Source organism: Rhinoderma darwinii, chromosome 11 (assembly GCF_050947455.1).
Source record: "Rhinoderma darwinii isolate aRhiDar2 chromosome 11, aRhiDar2.hap1, whole genome shotgun sequence".
Lineage (NCBI taxonomy): Eukaryota > Metazoa > Chordata > Amphibia > Anura > Rhinodermatidae > Rhinoderma > Rhinoderma darwinii.
In genome coordinates, this window is record NC_134697.1 from 32415495 (window position 1) to 32432124 (window position 16630).

The window sequence follows — 16630 nt, forward strand, 5'->3', positions numbered from 1 at the left end:
AGGTATACTTCGTCTGCAACAAAGTTTAAGGTATATGATACGTATCAAAGCAACATCCATATGAAGGGCAAAACCCAAGGTTTCTCTCAGTGGTCTTAATGTTATGGCTAAACGGTGTGTGTGTTGGTGTGTATATATTTATATATATATATATATATATATATATCTTCAGGTACACCTTCATCCAAGACATATAGCAATCCAATAGTAAAGCCATACAGAAACTTTGATTTGAAAATAACAATGGTATATTGTCATAGTTTTATTGTAGGCATCAAATAAATGAGGGGAACAATAGTCATAGTATTAATAATAATAATAATAATAATAATAATAATAATAATAATAATAATAATAATGCAGTCCCTTTAGGATAACTATAATTTAATAGTTACAAAGTAGAGGAAACATTTTCTTTACTCTATCACTTTCTTAAGAGCTTGCTTCACATCCTTATTTCTAAGGCTATAGATAATGGGATTAAGCATTGGTATTACAGCTACATTCAACAGTGATATAACTTTACCATCACTTAGAAAAGTTTTTGATGGTGGTCGTAAATACAAAGAAAACAGAACTAAGTATAATAACGTTACAATAGTGAGGTGGGAAGAGCATGTAGAAAAGGCTTTGGACCTTCCCTTAGAAGAACGAATGTCAATAATGTTTCTAACAATGAAAATATATGAGGTCAGGGTTAGGAGAAAACAAGGTATCCCCAACAATATGGCTGCTGTAAATATAACTAGTTGAATTCTTGTAATATCAGAACACGAGAGTTGTAGTAGAGGCATCACATCGCAATAGAAGTGGTTAATTTCACAAGACGAGCAGAATTGAAGGGTAGATATCAGGATGGTAATGGGCACAGTGAATACGTAAATAATTATCCAAGAAAAAATAGACAATGCAATACATATATTATTATTCATGACAAGCAAGTAGTGTAGGGGTCTACAAATAGCCACAAAGCGATCGTAAGCCATAACTGTTAAAAGTAGATACTCAGTGCTTTGAAAGCTGAGTACAAAATGACACTGTACAAGACATGCAATAAACGATATTCCTCTCCCATTTATTATCATGGCTAATAGCTTTGGTAAAGTTACTGAAGTATAGCAGATATCCAGGAAGGAAAGGTTGCTTAGAAAGAAATACATGGGCGTGTGCAAATGTAAGTCCTTATAAATCAGAATCATTATCAACATGTTTCCAGATTGACATGTAAGATATAGTATTAGAATGGAAATACACAAAATGACATGTACCTCCGGGTCACGCGACAAGCCAAGCAATATAAATCTTCCGGTGGTCTCGTTGCAGGTTTCCATTGAAGTGCAGGTGTTACTTATATATTTTGGAAGTAGAATACCCTCAGAGAATATATAATTTTGATACCAGATACTAAAATAAGAGAAATTAAAATAATATCAACTGCTGTAAAATAGACTACTTTAGAAGAATTAAGAAGGTTTTGAGAATGAAGGTAAGGCATAATGCAAAATAAAAGTGTATTCTTTTTTTATTTTTTTATTTTTTAACCTCAATAGGTCGCAAATCTTGTGCTGCTTAAATTCATAGCACATCTTTATAGAGATTGAAGCTCTAGTTTTCTGATACAGAGTTCCAAATCCCCTGTATTTCTGCACTCAGCTATAGTTATGTAATAAAAACTTTGTATTCCTGCAGTCGCCACTAGGGGGAGCAAGCTATTGGGGTTGTCTGATTTAGATAGCTTAATTTCAAATGTGATACTCGTAAACAGAAGTCCACTATACAAGACCCTATGTATTAACTGGAGTGGACTTCAAAAAGCAGCTCTTTGGCGGATCCAACATGTCTGTGCACTACAGGAAATGTGTAATGCCTAATTTCTTTTGTGGTGGCGCTGTAGGGTAATAGAGCATTTACAGATGAAAACTGGAGATCATAGAGGTCGTAGAGGTCTTAGTGGTGGGACACCCAATAGTTTGCTTATAATCAGAGTATTCTTCTGAGATTAGGGTTTATCTGAGATTAGAAAACTGGACCTCCTTTTTACTGAATCAGCACTTTGTCCATGCCCTGTGTCTGGTATTTCATCTCATCCTTATTTAAGTGAATGGTGCAGAGCAGCAATAACAGACACTGCACGGTTCCGTTTTTTGGAAAAAGAAGGAAACTTCTTTAATTAAGGAAAGACCCTTCAAATGACAATAGTCAGGCTGACTGCAACCTTTCCTAAGAGGGAAGAAAATAATGCATACAGATTATTACAGCTCTCATTAAATTCAATAATAAATCTGTTTTTCACAGCCCATTTAATACCAGTTCATGTAAATACGACCAAAATATATCTAAAAATCTAAATTATGAATGAAAAAATTTCCTCTCCATCTTTATCTTAAATGTTGAATGTAACAAGAAAAAAAATGATAACTAATCTTGTAAAAATCATGTAAAAATTCCCTTCAAAATAAAAACAATACTGTACCTGGAAATTTACTGTAAGTCTGTGAACAACCTCGTTTTTTGTCTTTTATTATTCGATTATCTTTGTTTAGCAGATGATGGAATCCAAATGTGATCTCCGCAAATAATGGTCATTCTGCTGCATACATGGATTGTCTTCTAGATTCCCACAGACCCTATTATACAACCACCACCACCTCCTCGCTCTGCCTGTGTACGTGTCTCAATAGTTCTGCTAGTTTGGTATTTTTGGCATTTTAAATATAAACATGAAACTCAGATTGAACATTGCTGTAGGACGACGGAGAATACGTCAGTCTTGTCTAGGAGTAAAATGACACTAGATGTGAAGATAATTTAATAATTGATTCAGTTATTAAAGAAAATAGTTATGCAAATAGGAGAAGGATCAACGAGTTAATTCAAATTTGCTGTGCCTAGAAATGGAAAATAATTCACATCCATATAATCCCAGAATTTCCTTGAAAAGGTTGTTTCATCTCAAAGATGAGTCTCATGTCGTCTGTGGCTGTTTATATAAGAAAGCTTCCATAGTGAATGCGCTAACAAATGCATCATTTCAATGTATTGTCCACTGGGATTGAATCCCTTTACTGAATGTGTGTAGTATATAATAAAAAACATAAATCATTATCTTCCCCTGGTGAGTTTAGGGAGATTGTTAAGAAGAGATTGTTAAGATAAAGTAATCAATTTGGCTTCAATTATTTTCTGATGACTTCTAAAATTGAGTTTTCATGGGGACAGATTTCCTACGGTGTCTGGGTTTAGAATGTGTTGAAAATTTGAAAAAATTAGGCGTATTTTTGATGTTTGCACTTCACTAGACACTTTATAAAATTGCCTGGAAAAGGGGCATGGCTTAAAATGTGCTATATAAAAACAGCACAAAATTCTGTTGCAAAATAAGCCAAATCAGAGGTGTAAGGCCGGGTTCCACCAGGGGCATATCTGACCTGGAACACGCTGTCCATTTCGGGCCTCTCTGGATGACGCTGCAGCCTGTGATTGGCTGCAGCAGCGGTCACATGGGAAGTAACGTCATCCCACGAGGCTGGCCCTCTAACGTTATCCAGGCAGGCCCCCTGGGATGACGTATCATCCCATGTGACCACCGCTGCAGCCTGTTATTGGCTGCGGTGATCACATGGGATGCAAAGTTTTTCCACCAGCTCAGGGGAGTGGCAATGGGCAGTCCATATGCCCCGACCTTTGCTAATCTCTACCTGGGCTGGTGGGAGAAGGAAATTGTCTTTCAGGAGGCTATGGAAATTTGGACCTCAAGTCTGATTCTTTGGCTTAGGTTCATTGACGATATTTTAATACTGTGGAATGGTTCACAAGCTAAATTCAATGAGTTTGTACAGATATTGAATGTTAATGACCTTGATTTATTTTACACCTCAGAAATACACGTGGACAAGATTACATTCTTAGATCTGCTAATAAGCAAGTCAGTATCAGGAAGAGTCAATATACAAATACACAGAAAACCAACAGCCACTAACACCTTATTAAGGTGGGATAGCTGGCATCCAAAACCCCTTAAGAAAGACATTCAAAAGGGTCAATATTTGTGAGCCCGTAGAAATTGTACAAGTCTGTCTGACTATCAGAATGCAGCTTCAGACTTGAAAATGAGGTTTGGTCGAAGGGGATATCAGGATTGGGTTCTCAAAAATTCATACCAACATGCCTTATCAGTGGATAGGAATGAACTTCTTAATCCAAGGATGAGAGAGAATGAGGGGACCGACCTTAGAATCAAAGGAACCTGTGATTCACAACACACACAAGAGAGAGAGGTCATTCAGAAATGTTTTGGTATTTTAAAAGCCGACCCAGATTTAGGGGGACTTGAGTGATACGCCAGCAATAACCTACAGTAGAGGACGTACCTTAAAGGACAGATTGGTCCAGAGCCACATGAAACCAGTTACTCATTCAACATGGTTGTCTAAGCCCCCAATAGGTACATAGGTGCCTGCAAGGCCTGTAGATCAATCTCAATAAGTAAATAATATTCTAGCACTACATCAGATTGTTCTTACAAAAATTATGGTTTCATCAATTGTAAGACACAAGGTTTGATATACTTGATGACATGAAGCTGTGGTATCCAATATGTGGCTAAAACCATCCGCGAGTTTCGCAGACGAATTAGAGACCACATTAATGATACTGAAAAACGAGCTGATACCCCAATCTCACGCCACATTTGGGAGCAACATCAGGGGAATACTGATCATTTGAAATTTCAAGGTATTGAAAGGGTGCGTCCTCATCCCATAGGGGGTGACTGGGATAAGCGTATTCTTCAACGGGAAGCACGATGGATATTTCTGCTACAGACTGTTAAACCTGGGGGCATGAATGAAAACATCTCTTATACCTGTTTTTTTATGAGGGAGTTGTGTTTACATGGTGGGATCAGTCTTGTCCTATTTATAATACTTTTTCCTATGGCTGATGGCATATTGATATGGATTTCAATATGTTCGCAGACGGCTACTGATACATGTATAGTAGCTAGTTCGGTGTGCCTGTCTACATTTTTTATGCTCTTTTCCTATATGACCTCTCACCGATGTCAGTATACAGTGTTTCCCTTTTATATAGTACGCCTCTATTTGGGTTTACAGCCGCTTGGAGGTTCCCATGGTAACGTGACGCTTTGCGTCGTTCAATATGCTCAGGGAGGATAGATCTGGACGAGCGGGCGGAGTGTCGGATAACATGGCGCCCTCTGATTGGTTTGATGTAATCGCTCAGCCTCTGGATCGGCGGGTTAAAGGCTTAAAGGGAATGTGTTGCCAGAAAAACATTATTTTTTTTTTTTAATTAAACATTTAGTGTGTGGGTGATTAAACATTGTTCAAATTAGTAATATTACTGTCCGGCCGCGACTTCCGGTCCACAGGAAAATGGCGCCGGACGGCGCCAATTTCAAATTGGACTGTGTGGGAGCGGCGCATGCGCAGTTCCCACACAGACGCCGTACACACAAGTGAATGGGACGGGAGCCGTTCGCAGTCCCTATGGGACTGTGGCTGCCGTATTCCATGTCTGTATGTGTTGTTAATCGACACATACAGAAATGGAACAAAAAATGGCAACCCCCATAGGGAAGAAAAAGTGTAAAAATAAGAAAAAGTAAAACACAAACACACAAATAAATATAAACGTTTTTAATAAAGCACTAACATCTTTAACATATAAAAAAATAATTTGTGATGACACTGTTCCTTTAAATAGCCGGCGTTCCGTCGCATCGCTGAGGTCAGATACCAGAACCGTGCTATTAGAGTAAAGTTTTAGCAGACACAGGGTGGCTTGATAATATTGCACGGGGAATTGATGTGCTAATCTGCCCTGTCTCGCTATATGCCCCTGAAGAAATGTCCTATACAAACTAGAGACACAGATATGCGTTAGGTGTTCAAATTAGTTCAGTGTGAATACACACTTTTGTTTTGGGTGTACAATCTCTATCAAGTGTGAATGCACACTATTGCTATAGGTGCTGTGCTGTTATCTATGAGTGTGAATGCACATTATCCCTATATGATGGTGCTCATTTCAGTGTGAATGAAACACTGTGTCCTAGGTATTGCTTTTCCGCTATTGAGTGGGAATGCCCACTCTGCTAGGTATCAGATCTTTATTTAGTGCGAATGCACACTTTGCTGTCTAGTCCCTGTAGGGACAGGTGTTATATTTTTAGCTAGATATCTCGGGTTATGATACAATCATTGAACTTTAGGTAGATTACTACTCATTGTTGGTACCCTTATCTAGTCTTTACCCACCTTTTTAGTCTGGTATCTTTAGGAATATATTGTCTAGTCTATCCCATTTTAAGGATTTAATATTAAAATTGTCTTTTAAGCATTTTTTTCCAGGCGGATTTATCTACTTTAGTTATTTGAACGCAAAAATTCTAAACTCTATTTCTTCATTCAGTTGCCAGCTTGCTGCACCTCAAAATCACATCCTGGGCTATATGTAGGGGTATGTTCAAATGCGTCAGATCTCGTGCAAAAAATTACTGCCACAGTTCTGCAACATGAGCATTAATTTCTGCTATCCCCATTCACACGAATATGTATGTATGTATGTATATCTATATATCTCTATATATATATATATATATATATATATATATATATATATATATATATATATATATATATATATATATATTCGAGAGTCATTTTTATTAAACAAAATTTACTAAACATCAAAAACCATATATGTATTTGGTATCCCCATACAAATAACAAACAATACAATGAAGTTATCCTGACTATTGAGTTAAGCGGTGAGCAGGGTAAAAAATTTATTCAAACAGCAATGGCAGAATTGCTTTTTAGTGAATTCTATATTATAAAAAAATCATATAAACAGAATGCTAACTTATATGTACCCTAAAATCATACCACAAAAATATACAACTCCTTCTGCAAAGAACAAGACAAAAAAAAAACCTGATCAGGGAAGCAAAAATTCCCCAGGCTCAAGGGTATATCTGATGATTAAATATGAAATTTCTCTGTTAGATCACGCAAAACAGAACCATTTTTCAATTGGAAATATTTTAAAAATTGCTTGTGTGTCTATATATTGCTGTTACATACTAGCTATGGTGCCCCCTGGTGTTCATTATATTCACTCTCAGAATCTCCAGCTAAAGTGTTCAGTGCCAGTGAGAAGGTGCTTCTTAGGCGGGATTCACACGACCGGGTCCCGCCCGAGCCCGAGTGCCGGCCGGTAAAATCGGCCATTTTGCCCGGCTGGTTTGCATAAAGTTTTGAATCCGTATCGGGCCGGGCAGATCTCGACAGTGACATCAGCGGCAACTCCTGAAGGCCAATCCCCATGTGTTTGGGGATTCCGCTTCAGGAGTTTCCCCTGATGTCACTGCCCACATATGGACAGAGACATCAAGCGCTCTGTCCAGGAGCGGAATCCCCGAAAACATGGGGATTCCGCTCCTTCAAGGAGCTAAAGTGAGGCTAGCACATAGCAGAGCGGGGAGATACCTCCCTGCTCTGCTATAGTGGCGTCGCTACAGTAGTAGCAGCCGCAGCAGCAGCAGCTGCTAGCGGCGCCATGGAAGGTGTCGCCGGGCCTGGGCGCTTTTAAAACAAGTAGGGGAAGGGAGCCAGCGCAGTGCTCCCTTCCACCTGCTGTACACCCCGGCCCTGCCACACAGTGTACAGCGCACAGCCATTCGTCCGAATGGCATCAACTCCTCCTCCTCACATGCACTCTGCACTGTGAGGAGGAGGAGATAGAACGCAAGCCACGGAAAACCCGGCCATCACTCGGGACACATTCCGGTGATGGCCGTGTATTACCCGGCCCCATAGACTTCTATGGGAGCCGGGCGGCCGTGTACCCGGCCGAAAATAGAGCATGTCCTATTTTTTGACGGACGGTTTTCCCGGCCGTCAAAAAATCGGTCGTGTGAATAGCCCCATTAGGGGTCTATTATTCCTAATGCAGCCGGGTGCCGGCCGATTTATGAACGGGAAACCCTGTTGTGTGAATGAGGCCGAAAGAAAAGCACCGTGAGAAAGAAGTTAAATGAGGTTTAAGAAAGAACCATTTACAACACACATGTGAAGAAGTGTAATGGTGTGAAAAAAAACCCCATTGGTTTTAGCAGTGCTAGAAATATCAAACGCTTTTGTAATGTACAAATAGAGCATAACACATGTGAGGTGACCCAGTGGCGTAACTACCGCCGTAGCAGCAGTAGCGGCACGGGGCCCGCGGCATGAGGGGGCCCGTGTCGCCCGCCAGCACGGGCCCCCACCATGGCCGGAGGCTCCGCTAGCAGCCGCTATGGCTGCTACAGCGGGACGCCACTGAACACTACGGCAGAGCAGGGAGGTATCTCCCCGCTCTGCCATTAACTGGTTCCCGACCGCTGGCTGTATTTTTACGGCCAGCGGTCAGGGACGGGTCCTTAAAACCCGAGCCATAGACTTTCTACGGCTCGGGTTTTAACTTGCTGCCCGCGCGATCGGGCAGCTGAATGTCGGGTCTCCGGCTGTCAGTGACTGCCGGGGACCCTGAGGAGAGGATAGAAGCAGCTTTCGCTGCTTCTGTCTTCTCTGATCACTTGTACACATCGCTCAATGAGCGCTGTGTACAGGAATAGAGACAGCAGCAGCGGCGCTGTCTCTACTCCTCCCGGTGATCATGTGACTGGTCACATGATCGCCGGGTGCCGTTAGTGGCAGACTGCTGCTGGGTCTTACTAGACCCAGCACATCCCTATTAGTGACAATCGTCACTATGAGAGGGCTGATTTCCCCTGTAACTGGGGCTGCTGTGCAGCTCCAGTTACAGTGGAAAAACATGGTGTAAAAGAAAGAAAAAAAATATATAAAGTTCCCCAAAGGTCTTTTTTGACCTTTGGGGAACAGACCATAGTAATAAAAAAATAGTAAAGTAAACTGCAAAAAAAATTGAAATAATAAATACACATAAAATACCCACCCCCAAAAAAAAACGTCCCCCCCCCCCGGCAATCATTGTTGTAACGCTAGCGCTGACCCAATTACCCTAATATAGACATGTAATATATAAAAATTTACGGTAGACAATGACGGTCACAAATAAAAGGTCTGTTTTAGGGTAAAACTATGTTATTACCAAAAAAAAAAATAGCTGAAATGTAAAAAGCTTATTTTTTTACTATTATTTTCAAACTTTATGAATAAAAATTCTAAGATAGCAAAAAAGGTGCGTATAAAAACGATAAAAAATGAAACCTGCATTGTCTACGGAAAAAACGGCGCAAAAATCACGTCGTTAGCCCAACAAATAAAAAAGTTATAGCCATTTAACTAACACGTGCTAAAAATGGCTAAATAGTGTCTGGTCCTGAAGGCGCAAAATAGAGCAAAAGACATGCATCCCCTCTCCACAGGATCTCCACAGGACAGGGGATACATGTGTGATCGCTGGCATTGATAGGGAGAACGGGGGACTGAAAGTCGCCTGAAGTTCTCCATCACAAACCTCGGACTTCCGGGGTCTGTGTCTGCAGCTTCGTAGAAATTAATGGAGCGCCGGTCGCGCTTGTGCGCATGCGTGACCAGCGCTCCTTTCATTTTTATTGAGCTGCGCAGACGCCGGAAGTCCGAGGTTTGTCATGGAGAAGTTCAGGGGACTTTCAGTCCCGCATTCTCCCTATCGCTGCCAGCGATCACTCATGTATCCCCTATCCTGTGGAGATCCTGTGGAGAGGGGATACATGTATTTTGTAGGACACACTGTAGGTCGCATTTTTTTGGGAGGGGGGACGCTGTATGGCGTTCCCTACAGGGGGGAACGCTGTATGGCGTTCCCTACAGGGGGGGTGGCTGTATGGCGTTCCCTACATGGGGGGAGCTGTATAGCGTTCTCTACAGGGGGGGGCTGTATGGCGTTCTCTACAGGGGGGGGCTGTATGGCGTTCCCTACAGGGGGGCTGTATGGTGTTCTCTACAGGGGGGGCTGTATGGCGTTCTCTGCAGGGGGCTGTATGGCGTTGTCTACAGGGGGGCTGTATGGCGCTATCTACAGAGGGGGGGGGCTGTATGGCATTATCTACAGGGGGGGGCTGTAAAAAAGGCACTATCTACAAGGGGGGGGGTTCTGTAACACCCAGGGGAGGGGGGGCCCCAGTCAAAAGTTTGCTATGGGGCCCAGTCTTTCCTAGTTACGCCCTTGAGGTGACCTATAAATATGTACTGAATACTCTTAACCATTTCAAATTGTGTGACCCTCAAATATCAAAACAGTTCTTAGACAAAAATGGTAGAGTTGTCTGTTAAAAAAATTAACAAGTTCAGCTTTAAAGGGGTTTTCAAGGATTAAAAAAAAAGGGTTTTCGTCTTTTTTTCCTTTCCAGAAAAAGCACCAAATTTGTCCAAAGGTCATAACCGGTATTAAAAGCAAGCTTTATTCTAAAGGAGCCCATGTTTTTTCTCTCTTCTTTGATAACATTTTTAATTTTCAAAAATGGTACGGAAAAAAAAAACATGAAACACTGTTTTTATACAAGAGAAATCTGAACACCTGTACAGACAATGGATACTTACATTTGATTAAAAAAAATAAAAATAAATATATATATATATATATATATATATATACAGATATATACAAAGTCCAGCAGCACCAGCAGCGTGTGGGTGCAAGCTCAGAGGGACAGACCAAGTCCCAGATACACAGAAATCCAAAAAATGAGCAGCAACTCCAATATAGAGGGTGAAAAAAGTGGGTACTTTATTGCCCGTGCAACGTTTCAGCTCCGTTCACTGGAGCCTTTCTCAAGCCGGTTTTCCCGGCCCATCAAAAAATCGGTCGTGTGAATAGCCCCATTAGGGTTCTATTGTTCCTACTGCAGCCGGGTGACAGCTGTTTTATGAACGGACGTCACCTGGCCGGGAAAACCCTGTCGTGTGAATAAGGGCTTAAACTTTGCATTGCCTTCTTTACTCTAAACCAATATACTATTGCTAACAGATACATTTTGTTTGTTTTTTACTATGTTAATAAAAAGATAATTGAAACGAAAGCTATAGCTATCTTCTATAGTCTGTATTACAGTTGTGTGAAACTAGCCATAGAGCACTGGACGATAGAGCAATCGAAGAAGGTGGCCTAGTCTGATGAATCATGATTTTTCTTTTACATAATGGGAAAGCCTGGGTGCGAGTGCGATACTTACCTGGGAAAGAGATAGCACCAGGATGCACTATGGGAAGAAGGCAAGTTGGCAAAAGCAGTGTGATTCTCTAGGCAATTCCTGCTGTGAAACTTTTGGTCCTTTCATATATGCCAGTGTTATTTTAACATGTACCACCTACCTAAGGATTGTTGCAGACCAAGAACACCCCTTCATGGCATATCTTTCATGGCAATGGTATTCCCTAATGGCAGTGGCCCCTTTTAGCAGAATAATGTGTCCTGCCACACTGCAAAAATTGTTCCGAAATGGTTTGAGGAACATAAAAAAAGAGTTCAAGTTGTTGACTTGGCCTCTGAATTTACCAGATCTCCATCAGATCGAGCCTGTGTGGGATGTGCTAGAAAAACAAGTCTGATCCATGGAGGCCGTACCTCCTAACTTACAGGTCTAAAAGGATCATCTGCTAATGTTGGTGCCAGATACTACAGGACACCGTAAAAACTCTTGTGGAGTCCATGCTTCGATAGGTCAGAGTTGTTGTTGCACACATAGTGGACCTATACAATATTAGGCAGGTGGGTTTAATTAATAGTCTATATGGCTCATAAAGGCCAGTCCTGTCTATTTATAGACTGTTAAAGAAATGTTTACTGAACAACTTAATGACATTATGAAGGAAACAAAGGAACATATTAAAAAATAATGTAATAATCATTCATCTCGCATATTGTGGTTTTGTATATTTTTAAACTGCCCCAAGAGTTCACATTGCTGCTTCAGAAAGTTTCACAGCAGCAAACCTCCGCGATAGCATAGCACGCCTTAAAGAATAGACAATTTTCACCTATGCACAGGACTATCCCACAACTGGGACTCCAATAATCACAAGAACACAGTGAGGAGAACTTTAAATTAAGCGGCACATGAGCATTTCTGGTGTCACTCCATTCAAAGTCTATGGGACTGAAAGAGACAGCTGAGTACAGAGCTCAGCTGTTTTTGTCAGTCCCATAAACATTGAATGGTGCAGGAGGGCGCATGCTCATCCTCTGCTCCATTCAAGCCCCTCTTCACTCCGAGAGGTGAAGTGAGGAGGGACGAGGGCTGAAGACCCCCGTTATAGTGACCTGTGAGAGTCCCAGCGGTGGGGTTCCCAGTGCTTAGACTTTTATCATCTATCTCGTGTATACGTGATCAATTTTCATTCTGGAAATACTCCTTTAAAACAGATCTGTCATCACAACATGATTGACACTGTCTGATCAGTGATAACACTTTCAGGCTTTCCAGGCACATGTCCCTTTAAGATAACACCCAGATGTAAATTTAATCCAACATTTCCAGTAGGAGTAAAAGATGAATGGCATAACTCTAAATTCTAAGGAAAGATGCTCCAGAATTGATAATTCATGCAGAATGAAACTATTTACTAAAAATGACCTCTCTTACCACTGTGACCATCAACTCTCAATGTGAGTACCTTTCCAAATAACTCACCACATTCCTGAACCTCTGTGAGTGTGAGTGAGTGAGGTTAGTGGATACTGAGCTTCATTTTAGTCACATCTAAATCTTCAGAAATTAAGTTACAATGGAGTATTCTCATCTCGGACATTTATAGCATATCTACAGTATATGCCATAAATGTCCGATAGATGTGGGTCCAACCCCTGGGACCCACATCTATCTCTAAAACGGGGCCCCCTGACCACCACCTACCTTCTGCCTCTATCGCTGGGCTCCGGCCACTGAGATACACTATGGCCGGGTTTTTCAGAAACAGCTGAGCACGTCTTTCTACGCGTTTTACAGAATTCCTAAAGAGGTGAATAGTTGTTATGGAAACAGCATAGCACAGCAAGCTACTACTACTACTACTACTACTACTACTACTACTGTTTTCGTAGCTCATGAGTTCTGGAAACAGTGTAGCTCACTGTGCTATGCTGTTTCCTTAACTCCTATTCTCTTGCTCAGCTGTTTACGACTCCTGGCCACATCTAAACTTAGTGAAAGCAGGAGAAGGTAGAACAGTGGTCAGTGTGCCCCGTTCTAGAGATATGTGCGGATCCCCGAGGTGGAACCCGCATCTATCGAACATTAATGGCATATCCTGTGGATATGCCGTAAATGTCTGAGATGGAAATATCACTCTAAGCCATAAATATTAGAAAATACCATGATTTAGCAATATGGCTTGGCTATATGATCATTATAGTCATTATCTTGATAACTATTCCCAAAGAACATTTATTCCATTATTTTTATAAAAGCGGCTCATAACAATGTCCCCAAGCGTCCTGATCATCCCTTTTATAATAGTGTGTGAAAAAAGCTAAGCCACAACTAAATGTGAAAGGGATGAGAATTGTATCTACTAAAGAGCAAGTAACGAAATAATATTCAGATAGACCTTCATTGTATAGTGTTTTCAGTACTGGATGCTGATCCTTCCATTACAGAGACTTTGAAAAACTCATCTTTACCTTCTGATATAAAAGTCTTGTATTTTATATATTTTAAAATCTAAGATTTATTATTTTCATTTGAATTTGTATACTTTTGATGCAAGACAAAAGAGAGAAAGCACTACAGACTTAATAAAGCGAAGGTAGAAAAAAAAATAATATATATATATATATATAAAATATATTCACTATGAAGGAATGGGTATACCCATGTAGTACGCTCCCAGGGAGATAGGGTTTTTAATTTACACTAGTGATTTATTATTTCAATGTTATACTGTTGCTATAATAAGGCACCTGTAGAGTCTTTGGGACCCTATTGTACCATTGTATGCCTCCAATTTCATACTAAGGCATACAGAGGTATTTCCGGATGAATCAGACAGAGTTGAAATAGTTTTATATTCTATTGGATGTAACATTGCGGAAGTGCGCAAAGTGCCTACAGATCTGTAGTGCATGGAATCTTTGTACCTTAGTTCAAACTCCTACAGAATCCTAAGGCCAGGATCACACAAAGAGTTTTGATGCAGATTTTGCATCAGTTTTTCTTTCAGTTTTTTCCTCCAAACACAGAAATTGACACAAAAAAGTAAATGCATCAGTCTTTTATTTATACCTTTTCTTCCTTTGGATACACTTCTGGCTATTGCTCAAAAAACTGTGTCAGTGATCCTGGCCTAATGGTAAAAAAAGACAGGCAAAATGTTTCTGGTTTGGAGGGGAAGAAGGGGAATTTTCAACACATTGAGTAATAGATTAGATATGTAATGCATCATGTAGTATGTTAGGCATTATGAGGACGAGCGTGTCCGTATTCTTCCGCAAGCAACGGACCGTTTTCCATCCGTGTGAAGGTCCACGTTGCGTTCATCTGCATTATGTGTGTCCGTGTTTTTTAATGTCATCTGTTTTTCTTGTCCGCAAAAAAATTGAAGGAGGGCCGTAGATCTATTAAAAGCAACAGATCTTTAAAAAAGAGTCTGTGCACGAATGGTGTCCGTGTGCTGTCTATTTTTTTGCATCCCTATTGACTTGAATGGGCGAGTGTAGGATGAAAGTAGCGCATGCTGTGATTTTATTCATGTGGCCCATTAAATAGTACCATGGACTATAATGGGTCCATGTGCTGTCCAAGTGCAGTCATTTGGACACACGGACATGAAATACTCTTATCTGAATAAGAACTTAAAATTAATTTGGGTTAGTTGTATGAAAAGTAAAAAAGCACCCCTGTCCACCACAAAAGAAAAAACTTATGAACTGGTCATTACTTTAAGTTTAGAAGCCATGGAAGCTGCAGATGGAAAAAAATAGATTTCCGTTTAGTAGAACAATGGCATTTACATGAAATCAAAAGTAGATGAGTAATTTCTGTCATAATTATACTATATACAAATGCCACAGTATATCTTCTTATTTAATTAATTTATTAATTAATTAATTTATTTATTTTACACCCTAATGTATTTTAAGCTCATTTATCCATTTATTGTATGGATTTATTAAACCATTTGTTTGAGATTTAAAAAAAGAAAACCCTGATTTTTTTTTCTTTACAGAAACAGCGCCACTACTGCCCACTGGCTATAACAGATATTGCAGCTTAGCCCTATTCCAGTTAATTAAATACTGATGTAGCAGAATGTAGATGTAGATATACAGATGTAGCAGAGCTGAATGTGTCATTTAAATACTTTTTGGGCACCATGATAACTCATTATAGCTCAGTCCTATGATTGAATATGTAAGTCTGCTACATCTGTGTATTTTTGCACATATAATATAATGCTTTTGTCTTTTAGACATGATGGCTAAAGACTTCCTTGAAATACTACATGAGAACGAAACGTCGGCGACCTATTTTATGCTTGTTGGTTTTACTGACGTTCCACAACTACATCTTCCACTTCTTCTTGTTTTCTACCTTATGTATATTCTCACCATAACAGGAAACACTCTTATTTTAGTACTTGTGCTATTTCATTCTTCATTGCAAACACCCATGTATTTCTTTTTATGTCATTTGGCTTCTCTAGATATGTGTTATACGTCTGTTACTCTTCCTAATCTGATATGGCTTCATTCACAGAGTGCTAAGTATATATCATTTACAGGCTGCATTTCACAGCAGTACTTCTATATTGCATTTGCAGTTTCTGAATATTTTTTATTGCCAGCAATGGCATATGACCGATATGTTGCCATCTGCAACCCACTGCATTACTCCCTGGTCATGAATAGTAAAACCTGCCACTTGCTGGCACACGGGTGTTGGTTAACTGGTTTTGTGAGCTCATCATTTCCCGTCTCTTTTTCGTCACATTTCAATTTTTGCAAATCACATGTTATTAACCATTTCTTCTGTGACCTTACTGCCCTTTTGAAAATGTCATGTGGCAAAAATAACAATATTGAAGTGTTGATACTTGTGGAGAGTCTTTTATTAGGATTTATGCCATTCATGTTCACTTTGGCCTCATATTTTTTAATTGTACGTACTATTAATAGCATTCATGTAACAGATGGAAGGGCTAAGGCCTTCTCTACCTGTACATCCCATCTAACAGTGGTGGTTCTCTTCTATGGTACTATGATAGTGGTGTACATGCGACCAGCTTCTATGTATTCACCGGCTCATGATAAGCTTTTTGCTTTGCTTTACACGGCTGTAATTCCCATGATCAATCCAATGATTTACACTCTAAGAAATGGAGACGTGAAAAATATTCTGAAGAAAGGATTCAATCTTCCTTTATAAATGGATATGAATAAAGCTATTTTATAAGCTTCGTTATAGAACATCAACATACTAAAATAATACATTATGTAACACTAAATGACTATAATATTACAATGCATATATTATGTACACTGATGGGCCCTGGCATGACTAATTGAAACGTCACCTATGGTTATTGTTAGCTTTATATTTTGAAATGGTAAATCTAGAGACTGTAATATACATATTCATTAACTTTTTTGCCTTTTTCTAACA

At 39.9% G+C, this 16630-nt stretch overlaps 2 protein-coding genes across 2 annotated transcripts; one reads left to right on the forward strand and one right to left on the reverse strand.

Moving 5' to 3' along the window:
• Nucleotides 1-416: 416 nt before the first annotated feature.
• On the reverse strand, nt 417-1331 carry LOC142662939 (olfactory receptor 1G1-like). Its single transcript, XM_075841233.1, has one exon. The coding sequence runs from the start codon at nt 1329-1331 to the stop codon at nt 417-419; it is 915 nt and encodes a 304-aa protein (XP_075697348.1).
• A 14111-nt stretch (nt 1332-15442) lies between these two features.
• On the forward strand, nt 15443-16393 carry LOC142662940 (olfactory receptor 1L4-like). The gene has a single exon (XM_075841234.1). The coding sequence runs from the start codon at nt 15443-15445 to the stop codon at nt 16391-16393; it is 951 nt and encodes a 316-aa protein (XP_075697349.1).
• Nucleotides 16394-16630: the final 237 nt, after the last annotated feature.